Genomic DNA, 20,090 nt, shown 5'->3' on the forward strand with positions numbered 1-20,090 from the left:
ACCCAAGTGTATGAGAGTGGTTTAAGTAAGCAAGCTGGCTACAGGGTTCATCCTGATACAACTGTTGGCTTGTTAGCTCTCAAAACAATCTCTGGAGCAGAGTTAGATTGTATTTTATAAACCTTAGTTCAGCTTGACTAGGAACTTTATGAAGATATTTACAATGATTGGACAGGATGGTGTCCAAGCTTCAGAACACAGATAGGACAGTGGTGTTCTGAAGGGGTAATGTTACAGGTCAGTTGTTAATTGGCGTGCAGAATACCAAAGGATATAAGGAATGGGATGGAAAATATATGGGAGTAAGACTTGAAGATTTAATTTATTAAATATATGTGTTAGACCATTCTTAATGCTAGATGATGTATGTTATAGAAGAATGTTTAGTGTATTATATAGTGTATGATGATGTATGTTGTAGGAGAATGTTGAGTGTATTATACTGTATAGTGTGTGATGTAGAAGGATATGTGAAGAAGGTTCTCTATGATTATGATGTGTCGGTCAATAGTACAGTACCTGTAGATTTGCTTATTTTACAAGAATTATTACTAAACAATGAATATTTTTCAACAATATTTTTTATTTTCACAGTAACTCGCAATCACTCCATTAAGGGTCGACCAATAGATGTTAAGAAAGCAATCAGCAAGTCTGACATCAGTAAAATCAAAAGCTTAATGTCTGGTGTTGTGGGTGGCCCTGAGGCAAGCTTCCTCGCCAGTTTAGGAGGAGGCAGCTCCAATGATGGCACTCCTGCCACCACTCCACTGCCTCCTCCCATAGGAACTCTTCCAGCAATCCCAGGACCATCTGGTGCAGCTGCCATCAATGGCGCTGCTCTGGGACGTGTGACAGCAGCAACATCAATGAACAATGCAGTTACAACCACTGCTGGCCACCCAGGACTAGTACCACCAGTAGCACAGTTAGCACACCCTTTCTTCCCTCGACTCCCTTTGGCTGGTCTTCCAGGCTTCTCGGCTCAGCTGCGGTCTGGATGGCAGTACAGTGTTTCCGGCAATGCTGAAGTGCTCAGGAACACAGCAGGTCAGTTTCTATATATTCTTTAATTTTGTGTTTGTTTATGAGTAAACTCACACAGATATCACCTAAATTTTACTGTTTTGTCAGCAACACTCCACTTTGTTTGGCAGCTTCTATTGGGTGATGGTTATGACAGGCTGCCTTGCCACTATATATTTCTTTTCCCTTTTATATTCCTCTTATCCCTTTTTTATGTTTTCCTCTTAATGTATGGGTCCTTCTTTTCCCCTATAATGTAGGTTGTGTGTCACCCTCTACCCAGTATATGCTTTGCTCCTCCCATAAAACTTACGATAACATTCAGCAATTCTTCATTTATCTCTTATAATGTATTTTCAGTACTTCGCTTATTGCTTTTTATATCAGCTCAATCATATACTTTATACAAATGCAATAGATAGGTTCTTCCCTTTCTCTAGGAACTTCTCATTCATATTCCCTAACACTGACACTTTATCTACATATTCTCTTCCATTTCAGAACTTACATTGTCATTCCCCTAACATAAAACACACTATAAGTTACAATTCTCTCAAAAGACTACCATACACCTCCACAGGTATGCTTAACAAACTTATTCCTCAATAAATCTTTCATTAATGTGTATCATCCTTTATCATCCTTTCTCTGTCATTCCCTTAGTACTTTTCTCTCTTCTCATGCATAACTTTCACAGTATGGTACACCTTGTCATCCATTCTATCCCCTTTTTTCACATCCTTTCCTCAATATTTTTACAGTAGTTCCGTCAGTTCTTGGCACTTTACTTGCTCACAGTCTGTCTCACTCCTTTCTCCTCCCCATCCCAAACAGGTTAATTTCACTCTTTTCTCTTTTGTTAAGTTCAACAGATGCTCATAGTATTTTGCCCATCAACCTTTCACTTCCATTTTAACTGCCCTTCTCGTATGTTCTTTTGAGTGTGTCTCTATTCATTCCCTTTCTGTACAACTTCTTTTTAAAACTTTGTGTCAGCCTTTCTCCCTACCTTTCATTTGCTGATTTTTCCTGTATTGTTTGTCTCTGCTTTCAACTCTGTATTGTATGCCTCTCTACTTTCATCTCTCTCCATTCCATTTGCTGCTCAGATCCCATCTTTTCATCCCATAATTCACTTTTCTTGTTTTTATACCCTAATATCTTATACCCACACACAGGCTTACTGAATCTAAAAAAAATTCCAGTAAATGTTAAAATTCACTAGCCCACACAAATTGAAGTGATTGAATGAAAGTTGTTACAGAATATAGATAGAACATACAGACTCATAATCATTAATAAGAAGTGTGGTTATAAATGCAGTTGCTTACGTGATAATATATTTATTATTTTAACTGAAAAAAAAATATAAAGTAGGATCACCACTCTTTTGTGGAATTGCTCACCACTTTTGCATCGGATAAGCCCGAATATGGCCGTACGACAACAGCCCTGACACTCAAACTACCGTCTTTCCTCATCCGAACCACTTAACACACCACTACAGAGCTATCTACAGTGCTCAAGTGAATGCCTACCATCAATCTCTTATCACAAGGTTTCTAAGACGAGAACCAGCAGCTGCCTTACGAGACACATGAATGGGGATGAGGCAGATGATGGGACAGTGGACGAGAATGTGGATGAGGTGTTACAGCATAAAGGGTTGGAGTTTGAAGGCTACAAGGATGTGTTGTGAGATCCAGCAGCTGGTAGGGGTGGAGCAGGGGGAGGGGGGAGCAGGGAGCCAGTAACGACGGCTCCCTGCCTCGGATCACAGAAGATAATCACATCAAACTGTTCAGCGATTGTGTCAAGGTTGGTACGTACTATACTGTACAGTACTGTAATCACCTGTACAGGTACTTGTTGTATAAGTGTGTCTGAACAAGTGATTGGGATCTTTAGGGGTGGTTTTAAGGGGTTATTGAGGTGATGAAGTGGCAGAGCCGGTACCATTTACCATTTAATACATACATATTGCACACCACTTTTGTGATTTTCAGCTTCGCGGCAAAAATCACAGTATGAGTTAGGCGTGAAAGTGGTGATCCTACTGTACTGTATTTCTTTTTTGCATAAGACCATTTTTTTTCTTTATAGTTAAGCAATGTTAAACACTTTCACTTTAACATACAGAAAAATTATCACATGCCGAGCTGAAACTGTTCCCGTTTGACTTTAGCCTTGCCCACATCAACTTTATTTACTGAGTATGTGTATGTATTTTCTCAAATCATTCCTCTGAATCTCTCCACCACATTCATTTTCTTCAGCTTGCTAATACTTTTTACCCATTTTTCGATTTCTTGATTTTATTTTCATTATGAGACTTATTAAATGGAGGATGGCAAGTGACTTTAGTCATTGTAAGTAGTAATATCTCCGTTAGCCAGAATCCCTCAAACCCGGAACTCTCCGATAGCTGGAATTGAAATTTTCTTGGAAAATCGTTCCCAATGCCGTAATTTTCCGGAAAATTCCGGCTTAGGGAAAGGTTTTTTGGGGGGCACATTTTCTGGAAAATTCTGAGAAAAATGTCCCGGTCCCCGGAAAATTCCGGGGATAGGGGATTTTTTCCGGGTTTGAGAGATGAAAATCAGGCCCATTTTCTGGAAATTCAGAGAAAAGGCTACCCAGAAAATTCCGGGGATGAGGGATTGTTTTAGGGTTCGAGAGATGATGTAATGGGAAATTTCTGGAAAGTCCGAGAAAATTTTTCCGTAACCCGGAAAATTACGGGGATGAGGGATTATTTTCTTGGCTTTGAGAGAGTCGTCTCGTTACCCGGAAATCTCTCATTCCCTGAAGTGCTCTGCACCAGTTGTTCCGGCTAATGGAGGTATCACTGAAATACTTATAATAATGGCTGTTGTTTTCATTATAGACTTTTTTCCACAACTTGAAAATGTTAATTATATCTTCAATCCTCTCCAACTACAATAAACATACTGTCTATACTGTACTTAAATGATTTAATAATGTTTAATAAGTACACTTTTAAACAGAAGATAAATTTATGAAATGTGTGGAGCCTTTTTTTAGTCATATTTGCAAAATGAAGCAAATGATGCTTTGAGGTGACAGGAAGTGTTATAATATAGGAGCAGTAAGCAACCGACCTTCAGGAGCTCCTGCTGTTTTGGCTGCTGCTGCCCCAGCAGCTGCTGCTGGATCATCTGTACTTGGAGGAGCGGAGAGTGATGGAGAGTCAGAGTCAGCAGATGACCAGGTGATGGACACAGAGGACGGAGCAAGTGAGGCGTGGGGAGGTGCTGGAGTAGAAGACACGTGTCCGCCTAATGCGCGTATACTCATTATTGAACCATTCTATGGAGGATCTCACAAGCAGCTTATCACATGTCTTAGAAATGGTATGTTGATAAAGAGATAACAGAAAGGTTCAGGATACATCTATTATTACTATTCAATATTATCTTGTCCAAAATATATAAAAATATACAGTTTTTAAATTACAATTACAAATATTTATATCATGTAACTGTTATTTGGAATATGATAGGACAGCGGTGCTACTGTATTAGGTCATAATTTGTTCAGAAAGACCTAAGAGAAATTAAAATCAACCCAGATGAGTCTGTGATTGGGAGTGAGGATGCAGCACTGTTCACCCTTCCCAGCAAGAAGTGGCACTGGCGGGCACGCACTGCTGCACTGTACTTCTACCAGAAAATACCTCTCACCCATGACTTTAAGGTTGATATACTAGAACAGAGTTCAAAATTTTATTAGCTATACTCTTTATTTTAGGCTCTATTATACAACAGTTTCACTTAGAGTCACTGTCAATCTTCTAAGTCTTTTAAGGTCAGCTGTTCTGAGTTGCAATATTAAAGAATTTAATTTTTAAGGATAATTTTTTCAATCATAATTTTGTCATTCGTGTTGGATTGCTTTATATCAGAACTTTGTAATTAGAAGATTAGATCACTGTTTTGGTAGACTGTGTCCCTCCCTCTAGGCTTCACACCTTAGTACACTTGGATGGATTGTTCTCTTATAGCACCTTATTCATGCTCATTACTATGATACAGTATTGTTATACAGTGACCCCTCGTTTAACGAACGCCTCGGTTAACGAAATTTCGGTTAATGAACTGCCTTCCATAAGGATCTTCAATTCTGTTAACGAACAAAAATTCGGTTAACGAATTTCTTACGAACCGACCTCAACATGTTTTCGCTTGCACTGACCGGACAACCAGCTTTAGTATCAGTCCGCCAATACATTAATCTGTTCTAGGGCTTAAATTCCTTACTATTTTAGCAAATATCAAGAAGTTTATACAATTCAATAATTTTAAAAGTTTAATATTCAATTTTTTAGTCATTTTAACAATTATTGAACATAATTGAAGGTAAAGTGACTAGTTTAATGCGCGGCATCCAGCCTCTTAACACAGCAAACAGGCGTTAGTCTCTCTCTGTTTTCACTGGAGGTAACATCTTGCTTGAGACTCTCTTCAACTAAACGCTTTTTTTTTCTGTGTTTCCAAGCAAATTATTGGTCATTTTGAAATATATTTTACATATTGACAATATATAATGCAGTGCAGTGTTGATTTAAAGAAAATAATCTTGAAATACACCAAGAGAACTAAAATTTTATGGGTGAAATGGTTCCATGGGGTGACTTCTCTTCCACCCCAATGCCTTCTCTTCTTCCTTCTCCTCCACCCCCATTCTAATTCCCATCATCATCTTCATCATCCAGGAGCCTTCTACATACACACCTCAAAGTAAGTGAACTTTTCTACCATTTTTGTTGAATTTAGGAAATTTTCGGTGAGCTGGAACCAATTACCCAAAAACCCATTGAAACAATGGTTTCAGTTAACGAACTTTTCGGTTCACGAACGACCTTCTGGAACGGATTGAGTTCGTTAACCGAGGGGTCACTGTATTTATTTAGTTAAGAATGATGTAACTTAGAAAAAAATACAGTAATCCTTCCATTAGGACCATTAGCCGGAATCTTCAATCCCTGAAACTCTCCAATACCCAGAAATTTATTTTTGAGCATTCCAAGAAATTCTGGGAAAATCTCTGTTCTGAGGACTGGTACCGTATTCAAAAGAATTTCCAAGAGATTATATCATGCACTAACACATGCCTAGCACGTGGGTGTGTAGGCTCAGAGTGCTCATGAGCTATGATTGGCTACTACTGTCATGTGACTGCTTGGAATGCCTATGATTGGCTGATGTATCTTGCGGCCTATATCCTCAAACTTTATCATCGTGACACTATTAATTCATTGTGTACTGCCATGTTATAAGCTTGTTTGCTTGCTCATTGCTGTTTTTGCATACGATCTGTGTTGTGCAGTACTATACATTGCTGTACCAGGATATAGTCAGCCAAGAATACTCTTAAAGCAGTGTTAAGATGTAAAAGTTGATTATACGTACTGTAGTTATGTATAATGTACAGTACTTTACATTCACTAAGTGTGAAAGTACTGTACATACACTACTGTACATAGCAAAGTGGACAGTGTATGCCTACTGTAGACTAGTGTGTAGAGGTTTATTTACAATATACAGTGCGACTGTGTGTGTATAATCCTTCCTTCATGGAAGGGAAGAGAATGACAGTTAGCAACACTTGCTGTAGGACAGGCAGACCATCCTGTATCATCATATCACCATTTGGCCTGCTTGCATCACAAACACAGCATGACAGTATATTTTTTTATTACAATATACTGTACATGTACAGTAGTGTTTGCATAAATAAATACAGCTTTGTTGCTATCTGATTGCCGTACAGCGTGGAAACTTTCACCTGCGCTCGGAAAAATTCCGGGGATGTGTGATTTTATTATGGGCACAAGGAAATTTGTCGCAATGCCCGGACTGCTCTATACATTTTATTCTCACTAACTGGGAGATTACTGTATTAACGTGAATAGGTAGTTAAATTGATAGACAGATGATTAGAAATTATAGTTAAGATTATAATATAAATGTTTTTGTTTATTTTAGACTTTGTTTGCTTCCTCTACACTTAACCTATGTGAGCTGGTTGGTCTGCGTCCAGACTTAGGCAGACTACGAAAAATATTGTACTTTCATGAGAACCAACTTGTTTACCCCGTCCGGAAGCAGAAGGATCGAGATTTCCAGTATGGATATAACCAAATATTATCTTGGTAAGTGGTGAGAGGTGGATCTGAGGCTCATCACTGACAGTTTTCTGAGTCACATGCAGACATACTTCGCTATACATTACCTTTTTTATTCTTGTATACATTGTTGATGGATTGGAGAAAAAAACTTGCCCCCCAAAAGAAAAGAAAAAAAATACGACATGTACACAACTGTCATGAAATGCTGAACAACTGCCTAATCCCTCTACTGCAGTCATATAAGCTTGTGTAAGTTACGCACAATAATATTTTCTTCTAGCACATTTTATTAAAGCACAACAGGTACAGTATTAATATTTTAAATAAATTGCTATTTTGAGTGCAAAGCCCAAGATGTTTAGATATTTAAATATTAGTCTATTAATTACATATTGGTAACCAGAGGGTTTTGTTTGCCAAAGACAGCCACATTGAGCTTTTGTAAGGTACTCACTAATGTTTCCTTCAAAAACTTTCACTAAAAAACTTTTACTACTGTACTGTACTGGTATAATTCATATAATAAGGTATTTATACAGAAATCCATACACTACATATTGGTAACTGGAGTTTTTGGTTCATTTTAGATACGTAGTGTACAGCTTAATCAGGTTTATGTAAGGTAACACACGCTGATTGTCCCTATGTTCATACCAAAGGAACATAACAAGTTACTGACCAGTGACATTATCTGCTACAAGGAGCTGTTAAAACATGAGAAGGAAGCAGCCCAGTTGTCTTTGGACCAGTTTCATAAACATCTGTCCTTAGGTAAAGAGGCAGAATCTTGCCATTTTGTCTCAATATTTTCATCACTCCCTACCCCAGCCAGCCTCTATACACAATCTCCTCAACCATCTTGGGTATAGTTTGTATCCAAATATTTATTTCAACTTCTATGATATAATTTGGCTATTTTATTAATATTTTACCGAGAAGTTTTTGATCAGAAATATCCCCCTTGAACAAAATACCTATTTATATCATTAAGTTTATTGTATGGCTAACTTGTCTTCACTGTACCTTTTGTCACTTAACATCACACTCTTCAAGAACACTTGTCCAATGTATAGCGAGGTATACCTGTATTGTGGGAAATGGAGTGATTTGGAACATTTCTGTTCAGATTAACAAGGACAGGACTCAAAAACATTTTTATCCTGTTAATGATGTAGGAACTGAATAAAGAATGGTTGTAGTTGTATCAGAAATGCAGAGATTATTACACGCAAATAATTTTAAATTGTTTTTTCACTAGCCTGGTAGCCGATGTAATCGTATTCAACTCGCAATACAACTTTGAATCCTTTTTGCGTGAACTTCCCCGTCACCTCAAACTGCAGCCTGACCACCGGCCTGATTCTCAGGCTATCACCCAGACCATCAGGGATAAGAGTCAGGTAAGCTGGATGGTCTTGTTAATGCTACTGGGTATATAGTCCAGGGTCCACTGACCTAATCCTGAATACTGTCATCAAGAAGATTATCTCTAATCACCACCGTATCTCACCTCAGGAGACAGATCATGTGACCTGATTCCTTAGTTCTACGTCTTTCCCATTTGCTTTGTTCTGTTAGTTGGCTGAAGAAGGTCCTAGTATACCAGCTCCAAAATTTCATCTTTTATTTCTTCATTGTGGGTTTTACTTCATTTACCAGTGTAACCATTACATTTTCGGAATACCATCTATATTTTATCAGCTCACCTTGCATTGTGTTACATTTATTTATTACTGTATTATTTACTTTATGATTACTGTATGAACATTTAAAAAAAATTATATATGCACAATAATTATAAGTACTGTAGAATATTTTATGTGGCAACCAAGGCAACTTTTCAGAACTGCTCGGTTATTGCAGATTCATTCCGAATTTAAATCATTTAATTCATTTTTCAAAAAACATACGAATTTAACCGAAATCCAAAGTACTGTATAACGACCCAAATTAATAAGGATTCAGTGTACACTGTGAACATTAGTGATGTTCTCTCACTAAGTAAAAAAAACCTACCCAAGATAAGTAACAATACCAATACTAACTCGTAAACATTGAGTTACATGATCGTGGCCATGTACGCTCACCAGGGAACAAACTTAACAATGTTTGGTATACATTATTACTGTAGCAGTTCACTCAGAACCTCTACATGATCAGAAATGTGTCCGAGTTTTCAGACGAAACAAAAACGTGTACTGGATATACTGCATCAATCTAAATGGAACTAATTGAACTCAAAGAAAATGTGACCTTGAAAGAGGAGGTTGGTGATAGTGGTCTTGTCACTTTCTAGACACAGTACGTGTTTCCAGCTGGTTCTCATCTACATAAAGTTGTATTGCATATCCTTATAATGTTTGTCTCCACTTACTGCTGTGAGCCTGCTTCCTCCACCATGAATTTAGTGAGGAACAATATTGCTCCAACATTACCTTCATCATTGTCTTAGATTAGCTTTCATACTATTTGTACCAAAGTTCATTGATTTGTCAAGAAGCTCAAAGTGTTTTATTATGTTAGAGTTAGTTCATTATTTTATTCATCTCCCAGGGTCCCTCTTCAACAAGAAAGGGATGGAGGGGTTACTTTTGACCCGACTGTACATATGACTTTTTTTTTTACAGGGAACAAGTTCATCTCTTTAACTCATTTACATTGTCAACACATTATGAGATTAAAATAGCATGTAGTCAGCAATAAGTCATAATGTGTACAGTACTCATATTTGTTTGTTACTACATCATTTTAAATATAGCCTTTCATACAGATCTTTGCCTCCTGGGAAATTTGTGTGACTGGACCTTCAGAAATAGTAATAGAGTAACTCTGTCATATAGATACTGTATTACTGTACCTTATTCTTATTCTTAACACCTTTTGGCTCCTTTTATACAATTGGGAGCCAGCGAAAACTTCAGCCCTAAATGTGCCACTGTTTCCCATGATTGCTGGTTAGAGTATGGGTCAGGTAACTTTTTTTCCTTAATTTTGCTTGGCTTGATAGCTTAGACCATGGTAAATTTCAAACCAAGCCCTTTGGTCACCCATTGAAAATTATAATTACCTGGTGCTATAATCAAGAAATACAATGGAGTATGCCTTCCCCAGGCGTCATGCGATTTGTTTGATATGTTTTTTGTCCACAGTTCCTGGACTGATGACGACATTGTTTACATCTGTGAAATGCTCCCATGCCTGTCATACTTATGCTTCAATATTAAGCCAGTCAGTCTCTGTTTTATTAAAAAAAATATTGGTGTTTTAGAACTATTTAAAAATATGGCAGAAGTTTGAGATTGAATCATTCTTCACTCTTTTAAGATGTTGCTTATACTGTATTGGCTTACATCCCTCAACTTAGTATTCCATAACTCATCCATCATCATTTTTCCTCAGCAATTCTCCTGTTATTTAAGCTACATGTTTAATTACTTTTCCTAGTCATTAGCTAAACCTATTATGTCTCTCTGAATCAATTGTTAGATCTCTGTTGGCTTCCCATTCAAAATTAGACCTCCATGGCTTTTTCTGTCATTCAGTAGCCCCCTTATCTGAAACACTGCAGTGATTAATGTTAATAAAATTTAAAGACAACTGTAACTTCCAGGTAATCTACTTCCCAGTAAACATCTCTCACAAAACTCGTTGCCCCAAGGATGCCCTGGAACCCCTTCACATCATCTGGCCCCATCGCTGGTAAGATATGTCTTGTTTGGAGTTTCTCCTTAAGTGTCTCCAGGAGAATTGCTTAAGTTATAGGTCACCCTCTGTTTTTACTATACAAACAGATATAGTGTTATCTTTGTCCTGGGCTTTCTCTTGGGGGATGGGGGGGTTTACTTGTGTACAAAGAAATGTATATTCCCCCTATGTGTTTGCCCTTAGGAAAATATTTTCTTTTACCTGTATTGTATATAATTCTGTAGTGGTGTTTTTATCACAGTTATAACACCACCATCCTCTCTTATTCCCCCCAGGGAGCATGACAAGGATCCAGCCACCATGTTTCAAGTTCTCTTTCAACTAGCAGAAGCAGGATTGAATTTCCGTGTATGTGTTTTGGGCCAGTCTTACACAGAGAATCCCCCGGTGTTTGTCGAGGCTCGTCAGCGACTTTCAAATTTCATCACACACTGGGGTTATGCAGAAAGCAAGGAGAAGTAAGAATTAGTTATATAATTTTATATCAACACTCAATACTTTTATCTATTTATGGATATGAACATGAGATCACTTTCTCTTCTGGTCCATACAGCTTTTGTCCTGTCTTCATCATGTTCACAAATGGCTCATTTTCTTGTACAACTTTGTTGTTATATCTCATCTAAATTATCATAATTTACCACCTCAAGGAAGTCCATTCTGAGTGGGTGGCCATGACAGAAGAGCTTCCAAGCCACCTTATCTCTATATATCTCCTACCTGTATCCACACAATTCTTATTTTCTGTTCTCTTCAATCTCCCCTAACCGGTGCATTTACTATAGTGTGTCTGTGTATGGTCTTTATCATCCTCTTCTTTGGGATCCTTCTAACATGTCCTTAATAAATACCAGTTTTGTGTAGTGAAGCTGATCAAGTAATGTATTCATATTGCATTAAGGTTCTCAGGAAATATGTGGACAGATTTAAAAATGTTTAAAAGTTAATGAAAGGTTCATGATGAAGAAGACTCAGAGAAAGGAGAAAGTTATAATAGTTAATGAACTGAAGAATGAGAATGTAGCTGGAAGATTAAAAGTGATACAAGAATATCTCTCATATTTAATTTTTTTCCAATTATTACCAAATTTATAGAATATATTTTGTAACAGCAAAACATTACAAATTAATAGTGATTTCTGATTTGAGGTGTGAAAATTATTAATATTAGTATTTTTATTTTATTTTTTATACTGTACAGTCCCCATCACTGGTACGTTTACAGGGACTCATCTTATAAACATTCCAGATATAATTCCGTTCCTGAAAACCGCGACGTAAATGGAAACAACGTTAACGGAATAAATTTTCCCCATAAGAAATAGATAAAATACGGGAGTTACGTTTCCCAGCCTCTCTTTGTCCCATAAAAATACATTACATATACAGAAATTCAATGGCATTTTTATAGAAAATAGTATACCCGGTATACAGTGGTCCCTCGGTTAACGAACTCAATTCGTTCCAGAGGGTCGTTCGTTAACCAAAAATTTCGTTAACCGAAACCATTGTTTCAATGGGATATTGGGTAATTGGTTCCAGCTCACAGAAAAGTATATACAAAGTAAAGCCAAAAACGCATAAAGTAATGTGATACAGGTGATTAATTTTATCTCTTGTGCAAAATATATGACGTTTATATTCAAATTATTCGCTGTCTTGCAAGGATTCAAGCAATGCAAATTATGTTCTAACTTTCGTCTGAGATATTATATAAGATAAAAACTGTAAGCCTAGGGGGTAGATGGGGGAGAGGGAGGGAGGTAGTGTGAGGGGGGTAGTGGGAGGTGAGGTGGTATGGTTTGACAGTTGGCTCTGAGAGGTCTAGTGAAGTATTTATTTGTTTATTTATTTCCTTTAGATTGAGTTTTTGTTTTTTGCTTATAAAATTTCATAGATGTGACCGGGGACAATATAATTTACATTGCTGGAATTCTTATAAGATAATGATTAATTTGAATGTAAACATGCCATAGTTTGCACTAGACAAAAATTTTAGTAATCATTTTGTACATTATTCTGATTACATGTACAGTTCAGCTTTGTCCATAGGACAGTGTGTTCATGTAAATGAATTTCAATAAATGAATAAAGTTACATATATCGAGCCAAAAATAATAGTTGAAAAACTTTATGTAGACAGCTTGGATGGCTAAATTTTAGAATGACCAATAATTTTAATACTGTATAAAAAATGCACAAATATTAAAGAGCACAATTTTCTTTATATTTACTCCATTGGAAACAAATGTAAACATAGTAGAGATTACTGAATTGGCTGAGTACCTCCTCAGCTTATCAGCTGATGTTCAAAATAAAACGTGATTTTCGTAAGGATTTCGTTAATCATTTTTTTTTCGTTAACCGAATTGAAGATTCTTATGGATGGTAATTCGTTAACCGAAATTTCGTTAACCGAGGCGTCACTGTATATAAATAAACTAAATCATTTTGTTTTGTACTCACTGATGGACGGAGGTGTGGAACGAGTGGTGGGTAGTGGAGCGGAGGAGGAGGGTGGTGAGTCACTGAGACCCGGGGGGGGTGGCTCCTCCTCTTGGTTTAAAACCTCCATTTTCGTAGCAAGGCTATTGGTCTTACGTTGCTTCTTCACAACACTAGCATCAGTAGCACTTGATGGGCTCTTGGAAGCCATTTCGACTGGTTAGAGTACATTATTAAGAGCAAAAACACTTAAACATGCATGAACGCTGTGGTAGCTTAACAAAGACTGGCGACGCTCCGTGCCAAGATGAGAGAGGAGGATGCGTCGTACAAAGTAATCCGTGACGACGTTATACTGAATCGGCGGAACGTTATCCAAATCATGGGTATCTAAAGAATAGCAACATTATAACGAAACAACGTTATCGGGGGCAACGTTAAACGAGGACTTACTGTATGTTTACTATTGCAAGTTTTTTCTGTCAGATGTAAGCAAACACAAGGCTGCCACACTGCACAAAACCTGATGAGCCCTTGTAAACACACTAGTGAAGGGGACTGTACATGTGTTTCCATGACAGAAAGCCCGTAAGGTATAACTTGGGTTGTATAATATGTTAATTGTCTAAGTTGTCTTACATTATATTTTTCATTATATTCTATTCCTGTATGCATGCATATTCAGCATCAAAATAAATGAGCTGTTAGTGTAAGCTGTATTGAGTATAATAGATAACGTATACAGTAGTCCTTCGCCAACCACAGATTTACCATCTGCGGATTTCGGGTGTCCACTGTTTTTACTCTGTATACCATTTCACTAACCGCGGCATTGAATTTTGAGTATTTGCAGTTTAATGTGGCATCATTTCCCCTCTTGTGTTCCAATGTATTCATCTGTAAATGTGTGGAATGAATAAAATTAATACTAATAAATAAAATAGAAGAAAAAATAATGCATTGCTATTTGGGAATTATTTCACTTAGGGCACAGGAGATAGGAGCGCGCTCCCATCTCCTGTGATCGTAGGCTAACTCTCGCTGATGTAAGAAATGTTTATTATTTTTAATTTTTTGACCTTAAGATAATCATTTCTTTAATTTTATTTATTTTTTTATTTATTTTTTACAAATTCTGTATGAACGATTGTGTGTGCATGTAACAGTAAAAAAAAATAAAAATAAAAGTACTTATATATCTACCTGAAAATACAAGTTGAAAAATAACAATAACATGCCTTGGCCTGTCTAGGGGGAGAGCTAAGGGGATGTACTTACAGGGACAGTTTAACTTGGTGACCTGCTAAGTGTCCCCCCCACACACACACACACACACACACACACACACACACACTTAATTTTTCTTATTTTATAGCAACATGCCGTCTCGACGGAGATGTACTGTACTGTAAAATTTATATTACTATTTCATTTATATTAAGCTGTTTTATATGTATTATTTATTGAAGGGAGAGGCAACTTAGGCTTTGATGAGTGTCATTCACAGCCATGGATCTTAACCCCCTATTTCCCATTAGCCTTGCTAACCACAGAGTTTTTCTGGAACCTAACCCCCGTGGTTGGCAAGGGACTACTGTATTGGTTGTTTATTTTAATTTATACTACACTTCCATCTGCAATTATATAAACTTTTTTTTTAGAAATTTGAACAAAGTAGATTGTATAGGTAGTAACATGCAAAAAGTATGAAAATACCATAAGGGCCCCTAAAATTATTCCTTGACCTGGACTTCTTTTATCCTAAGGTTGGCCTTGATGACAGTCGTCGGTTTTAGACTAAACACACTGATGATAAGATTTTCATTGGCTTCAATGGCAATATATGAAATTACTTTTCTTTTTTGTCACTTTTTCTCTAGTAGTCCTCAATACATGTTTTGATGAAGAGAAAGTGTAGACACAATTTCTTATATTTAAAAAAATTCCCTCTGTATTTATTCATTTGCATACAATTTCATTTGAAGTTGAGTTTTCCCGACTGCACTGACTAAAACGATTTCAATTATATATCAGAACTGCACCCAATACCAAGTACAAAGCAGTAACAAATGCCTGCTATAATTAATGCACCAGTCCAGAGTCCATGCACCATCAACTCCACAAGTGATCTGCCAGGCTAACGTTAAGACAGGAGACTTAAGTCACCAGACGTCTCACCCGTATTGAACAGGAACCCGATGATGCAATTGAGTGCTCAGCAACATTCTCTCAGTGGTGAATATGTATCATTATTTTGATACTTATTTTTCAAGTCAGTTCTCTTCTAGATTTTGATGCAATTTGACATTTAAATATTAATTTTTCCTTTTGGCTCCACCAGACACTGTAGTAACAGGCATTGCACCACATCCCCACCTGACACTATATTGGGGCTTTAGATTCATAGAAAACTTGGGTTGTATTTGAATTAGGAGACTAAACTTAACTCCCACTGTGCACTTTATGAATACATTACCATTATATCCCCATAGCATCTACTGCTGTAAAAATCATTAGTTGCACCATGCTAAATACTGACAGACACCAAATTGTTGGAAGTTGTCCAGTCTTTGTTACCTTAGGGTACCTAAGCCTGACTGGTCCATCAAAAAAATGCCCAAACCCCCAATTAGCCAGTCCATCAACTGTTGAGGTGTATGTGTGATAAAATATTTATATATTCTATAAATATTATATATTACTGTATATAAATATCTCCGTTAGCCGGAATCCCTCAAACCTGGAACTCGCCGATAGCCGGAATTGAAATTTTCTCGGAAAATCGTTTCCAAAGCCGTAATTTTCCGGAAACTTCTGGCTTTGGGAACTATTTTTCGAGGGGCACATTTTCCGGAAAAAAAAATTTCCCGCTACCCGGAAAATTCCGGGGATGGGAGGAGTTCTTTTCCGGGTTTGAGAGATGAAAATCAGGCACATTTTCTAGAAATTCCGAGACAATTTTTCCGTTACCCGGAAAATTCTGGGGATGAGGGATTTTTTTCCGGGTTCGAGAGAGGCGTCTCGTTACCCAGAAATCTCTCATTCCCGGAAGTGCTCTGCACCAATTGTTCCGGCTAACGGAGATATCACTGTATTATATAAATGTTATAAAGACCCCAAGCTCTACAAATACATTTCTTTGCATCTTCTAGTTACGGAAGCAGATGTGAAATTACTGGGGATGCTCTGTGGAGATATACTTGTATAATGTACAGTATATGAGAGAAAGGTTGAACTTTTGTTTATTATTTTCCAAAAAAATGATTGTTACAAAATGTGACGATCATTGGTATACATTTCTTCTCCAAAACTCTTTTTCAGATATTGGGAATTGTTGCACTCAGGAGATGTGGTAGTGTCAACAGCGCACCATGAGTTCTTTGGTGTTGCCATGTTAGAAGCAGTTGGGGCCGGTTGCTTCCCAATATGTCCCAACAGACTGGTTTACCCAGAAATTTTCCCTCAGGTACAGTACAACAGAGAGATGAAATGTCTCTAGTGTTCTGAGTAGGAGGTAGTCTCCAGCTTGTTGATATATGGTTTGAGCTTCTCTTTCAGTATATTTTTAAAATGTACAGTAAATTAAGGTCTTAAAGAGGATATCATGCCTATATGCTTGCCTCCCTCCTTCCCTCCCTCAGGAGTGCCTGTACAATACAACACAGCAACTTCAGAAGAGCCTTGCCCAGTGGTGTACGCGCCCACAGTTGGTTCGTTCTAAAAAGGTCAACTTGGATCTCAATACCTTCTCGTGGGCAACCTTAAAGCAACGCTATGTCAACCTGCTGTCATAAAAGATGATGAGGGTCACACCGCACTCACAACAAAACTCCTGGTACGACACCGCCTACGCCAAAAGGGCTTAGAGGCCTTTGTTCTTATACCTGTACACTAGTTCTTGGTAGGTAGTGAGGGATAGTCTTAAGTTTACTCTGATGGTGTTGAATGATGCAGTCAACACCACACAAACAGTTGACGATCTCATTATTTCCCTGGAAGTACCTGACTACCATTTAGCAGGTAACCTGAACTGAGCAAAAAGCTTGAGTGTATTACCAGCTGACCACCCGTTGTTCCATTATATACAGTGCAGTATAAACAGTCCTCTTGCCGTTACATTATGTTATGAATGGACCATCTGTAGTAACGTGAACTGACTTCATCATACAACATTGTGTTATGACTAATTTGATACAGCAGTTTATCATGAGCTAACCATCTAAAAGAATATAACATCAAAAGTTAACTTATTAAATACTTCATAGTTCTGTTAGCTTATGCAACAGTTTGTCATGACTTCTACTACCTGGCGGCGCAACAGTTTAGGTCATATGCTGCCATTATCTGACACGAGAATGAGTCTGGAGGGCATATGTGTATGTTGTGAGAGATTATCTTTATCTATTACTAGGGGGTTACAACACCTAGGTAAGTTTACAGCTAGACATGAAAGTTATATAAATGCTATAACATGAAGGAGCTTATATATTTATTTTATTTATTTAAATATTTTTTTGTGAAGGATAGTAGATTATGTTGATCTATTAGAAGGATAAACACTATATGATGATGTTATTGTGAAAGTGTCATAATCACTGCCAATATTTCATGGGTCACATTTAAGAAGACGTCAGTGTTCTGTGACAAGATAGGCCACATCTTTTTGTTTGTTCTAGCACTAGGCATCTGAAAACTGTTAGGAAATCGCCAGAATTAATTATAAATTACCGGTAAGTGGAGTTGTGGAGGAGTGTTTGGTGGAAGTATTTGTGTTCCTCAGGTAAAGCTAATGTATGTAACTACAGCTGGAAAACACTTTTTAAACCTCAAGCATTTTTGGGGTAACTTTAATTGACTTGTAAGTCTTCCCATATGAGGGACTTAGTGAGTGACTACTTTTTATTAATGTGTCTCTTTACGTGCTATCATGATAGGTAAGGTCAAAACTATATTTTGCTGTTGTGGTTAGTGGTGTATCAACACCTCCAAGTGTCACAAACAATGTCATGATGGTATGTACAGTATATGTACTTGTAAGAATAAGCCATTTTTGTATATTAACCTCTTCAGTGGTGAGTGTAATTTAGAGTGGCTTTTTGAAAATGTCATAAAAAACTAACAAGTATTGTGGTTATCAGTACGGTAGGAATATTTCTGGAACATAATTTTCACCAGAAGTCCATTTCTTATCACTCAGATAAAAATGAAGGTGAGGGGTTACCCTACTCTCTCCCAGCTACACTACAAACTACTTGGTGACTAGTTGATGACTTTGAGATTTATAAAGTGAAGTAGTATTACTCTCATCAGATTGATCCTGAGTTATGATGATATAATTGCATGGACTCCCTGGTCAGAAAGATTGGCAGTCTGTACCCACAAACACCTTGATAAGCTAACTTGTAATGGTAATGTACGAGGTAACATATTTATGACTCCTGAGTTATGTTTTCAAATGTATAAGAATTTTGTAGATGAGAAATAGGATTACATGAGTTTGATATGTGGTTGGATGAAATTAGTCTTAGTTTGACAGTGTCACCAATGAAGAGGAGAGGGGTATTGTCAATTTAAGTTCTCACCACTAAAGGGGTTAAAGATAGCAGCAGAATCATGTGATGCACCACTTTACCTTTCTTGTTCTTGGGGAATATGTTAGCTCTTTTGGAAAAATTTCCACAAATTACTGTTTTACTTCAATTTTTAAGCTTCTGTTTATGTATATGGGTTTTTTACCTAAGAAGATCTTGGAGTCATAAATAACTTGAGGTGTATCATCAGTAATTAGCCTTACTGAGATTTTGTACTGCATAAGGACAATGATACAGGTAAATGTTTGATATACATACATGCCCACAACATGAGTTTCCCTTCATCATTAACATGTTCTTAGTGCTTGCTCTTGCAAACTCATTCACTAACATTTGTAAATTTTGTGAATCGCCAGCAAGGATGGTATCATAATGCAGACATAAACTGTTTCACCTCCCCTTTATAAATTGCAGTCATAATTATCATTAGAAACAAAAAACAATAAGCAAAACAATAATTCCCAGTAGATGTAGATGGAAACATGTTGTGAGCAGTTTGGAAAGATATTAAGTTTATTAACTGGTTGTAATGAGCAGATGGTGACTTGTTTAGGCTTAAATGAATGATACTTGTTAGATCATACAGCTGTGGCCAGTAACACTGACATCATGGAGCCACCAGTGTGACCAGTAACGGTTCCCATTGTATGACTTATATTTTGCCCAGTAACAAATGATAACGTAGTCAGTAAGACTGCCAGTTATTAACATGCACCACCACAACCTCCTCAATGTAAAGTTAAAAGATTTACTTCCCAAACAGAATAAGGGTTTGGTGGAAAATTAAAAAAAAATCATAGATATTTGGAACTGAGAATATTTTTGCACCCCCATCCTAACACTGTTAAACAATGTATAGAAGACATGCTCAACTATATTTATAAAGATAGGTATTAAAGTACATAATGTTGTCTTTCAAAGGATGGCAATATTTTCCCCTAAGAAGATCAGTCTATTGGGAGCTTGGTGATGGTAGCTCATACACATTATACTCACTGAGCCTCTGTCCATACTGGTTCATTCTTTTCTCAGAATATTGCCATTAGTATTGCTGCTTTATCCCTTTATTATAAAAAACAAAAATTCATGCCATCATATTTTGTGAGCAATATTCCCACATGTCTTTGTTCCATAATTCATTTTTCCAAGTTTACAGCTGTGTGATGCCTCAC

The 20,090-nt window shown here is 37.1% G+C and overlaps 1 protein-coding gene across 2 annotated transcripts in view; it reads left to right on the forward strand.

The window, feature by feature from the left end:
* The window catches only part of LOC121860767, a 40,240-nt gene that overhangs the window by 9,382 nt on the left and 10,768 nt on the right, over positions 1 to 20,090 (forward strand). Inside the window, exons 5-13 of one of the 2 annotated variants that reach the window (XM_042358128.1) lie at positions 595 to 1,050; positions 4,131 to 4,400; positions 4,619 to 4,743; positions 7,035 to 7,201; positions 8,436 to 8,577; positions 10,788 to 10,876; positions 11,158 to 11,340; positions 16,649 to 16,793; positions 16,969 to 17,162. In XM_042358128.1, coding sequence (XP_042214062.1) covers positions 595 to 1,050; positions 4,131 to 4,400; positions 4,619 to 4,743; positions 7,035 to 7,201; positions 8,436 to 8,577; positions 10,788 to 10,876; positions 11,158 to 11,340; positions 16,649 to 16,793; positions 16,969 to 17,121 — 1,730 coding nt within the window. In that variant the 3' untranslated portion in view covers positions 17,122 to 17,162. The remainder of the gene's footprint in view (positions 1 to 594; positions 1,051 to 4,130; positions 4,401 to 4,618; positions 4,744 to 7,034; positions 7,202 to 8,435; positions 8,578 to 10,787; positions 10,877 to 11,157; positions 11,341 to 16,648; positions 16,794 to 16,968; positions 17,163 to 20,090) is intronic. The other variant, XM_042358129.1, reaches the window with a different exon arrangement.

This window comes from Homarus americanus, unplaced genomic scaffold (genome assembly GCF_018991925.1).
Source record: "Homarus americanus isolate GMGI-L3 unplaced genomic scaffold, GMGI_Hamer_2.0 scaffold23617, whole genome shotgun sequence".
Taxonomy (NCBI): domain Eukaryota; kingdom Metazoa; phylum Arthropoda; class Malacostraca; order Decapoda; family Nephropidae; genus Homarus; species Homarus americanus.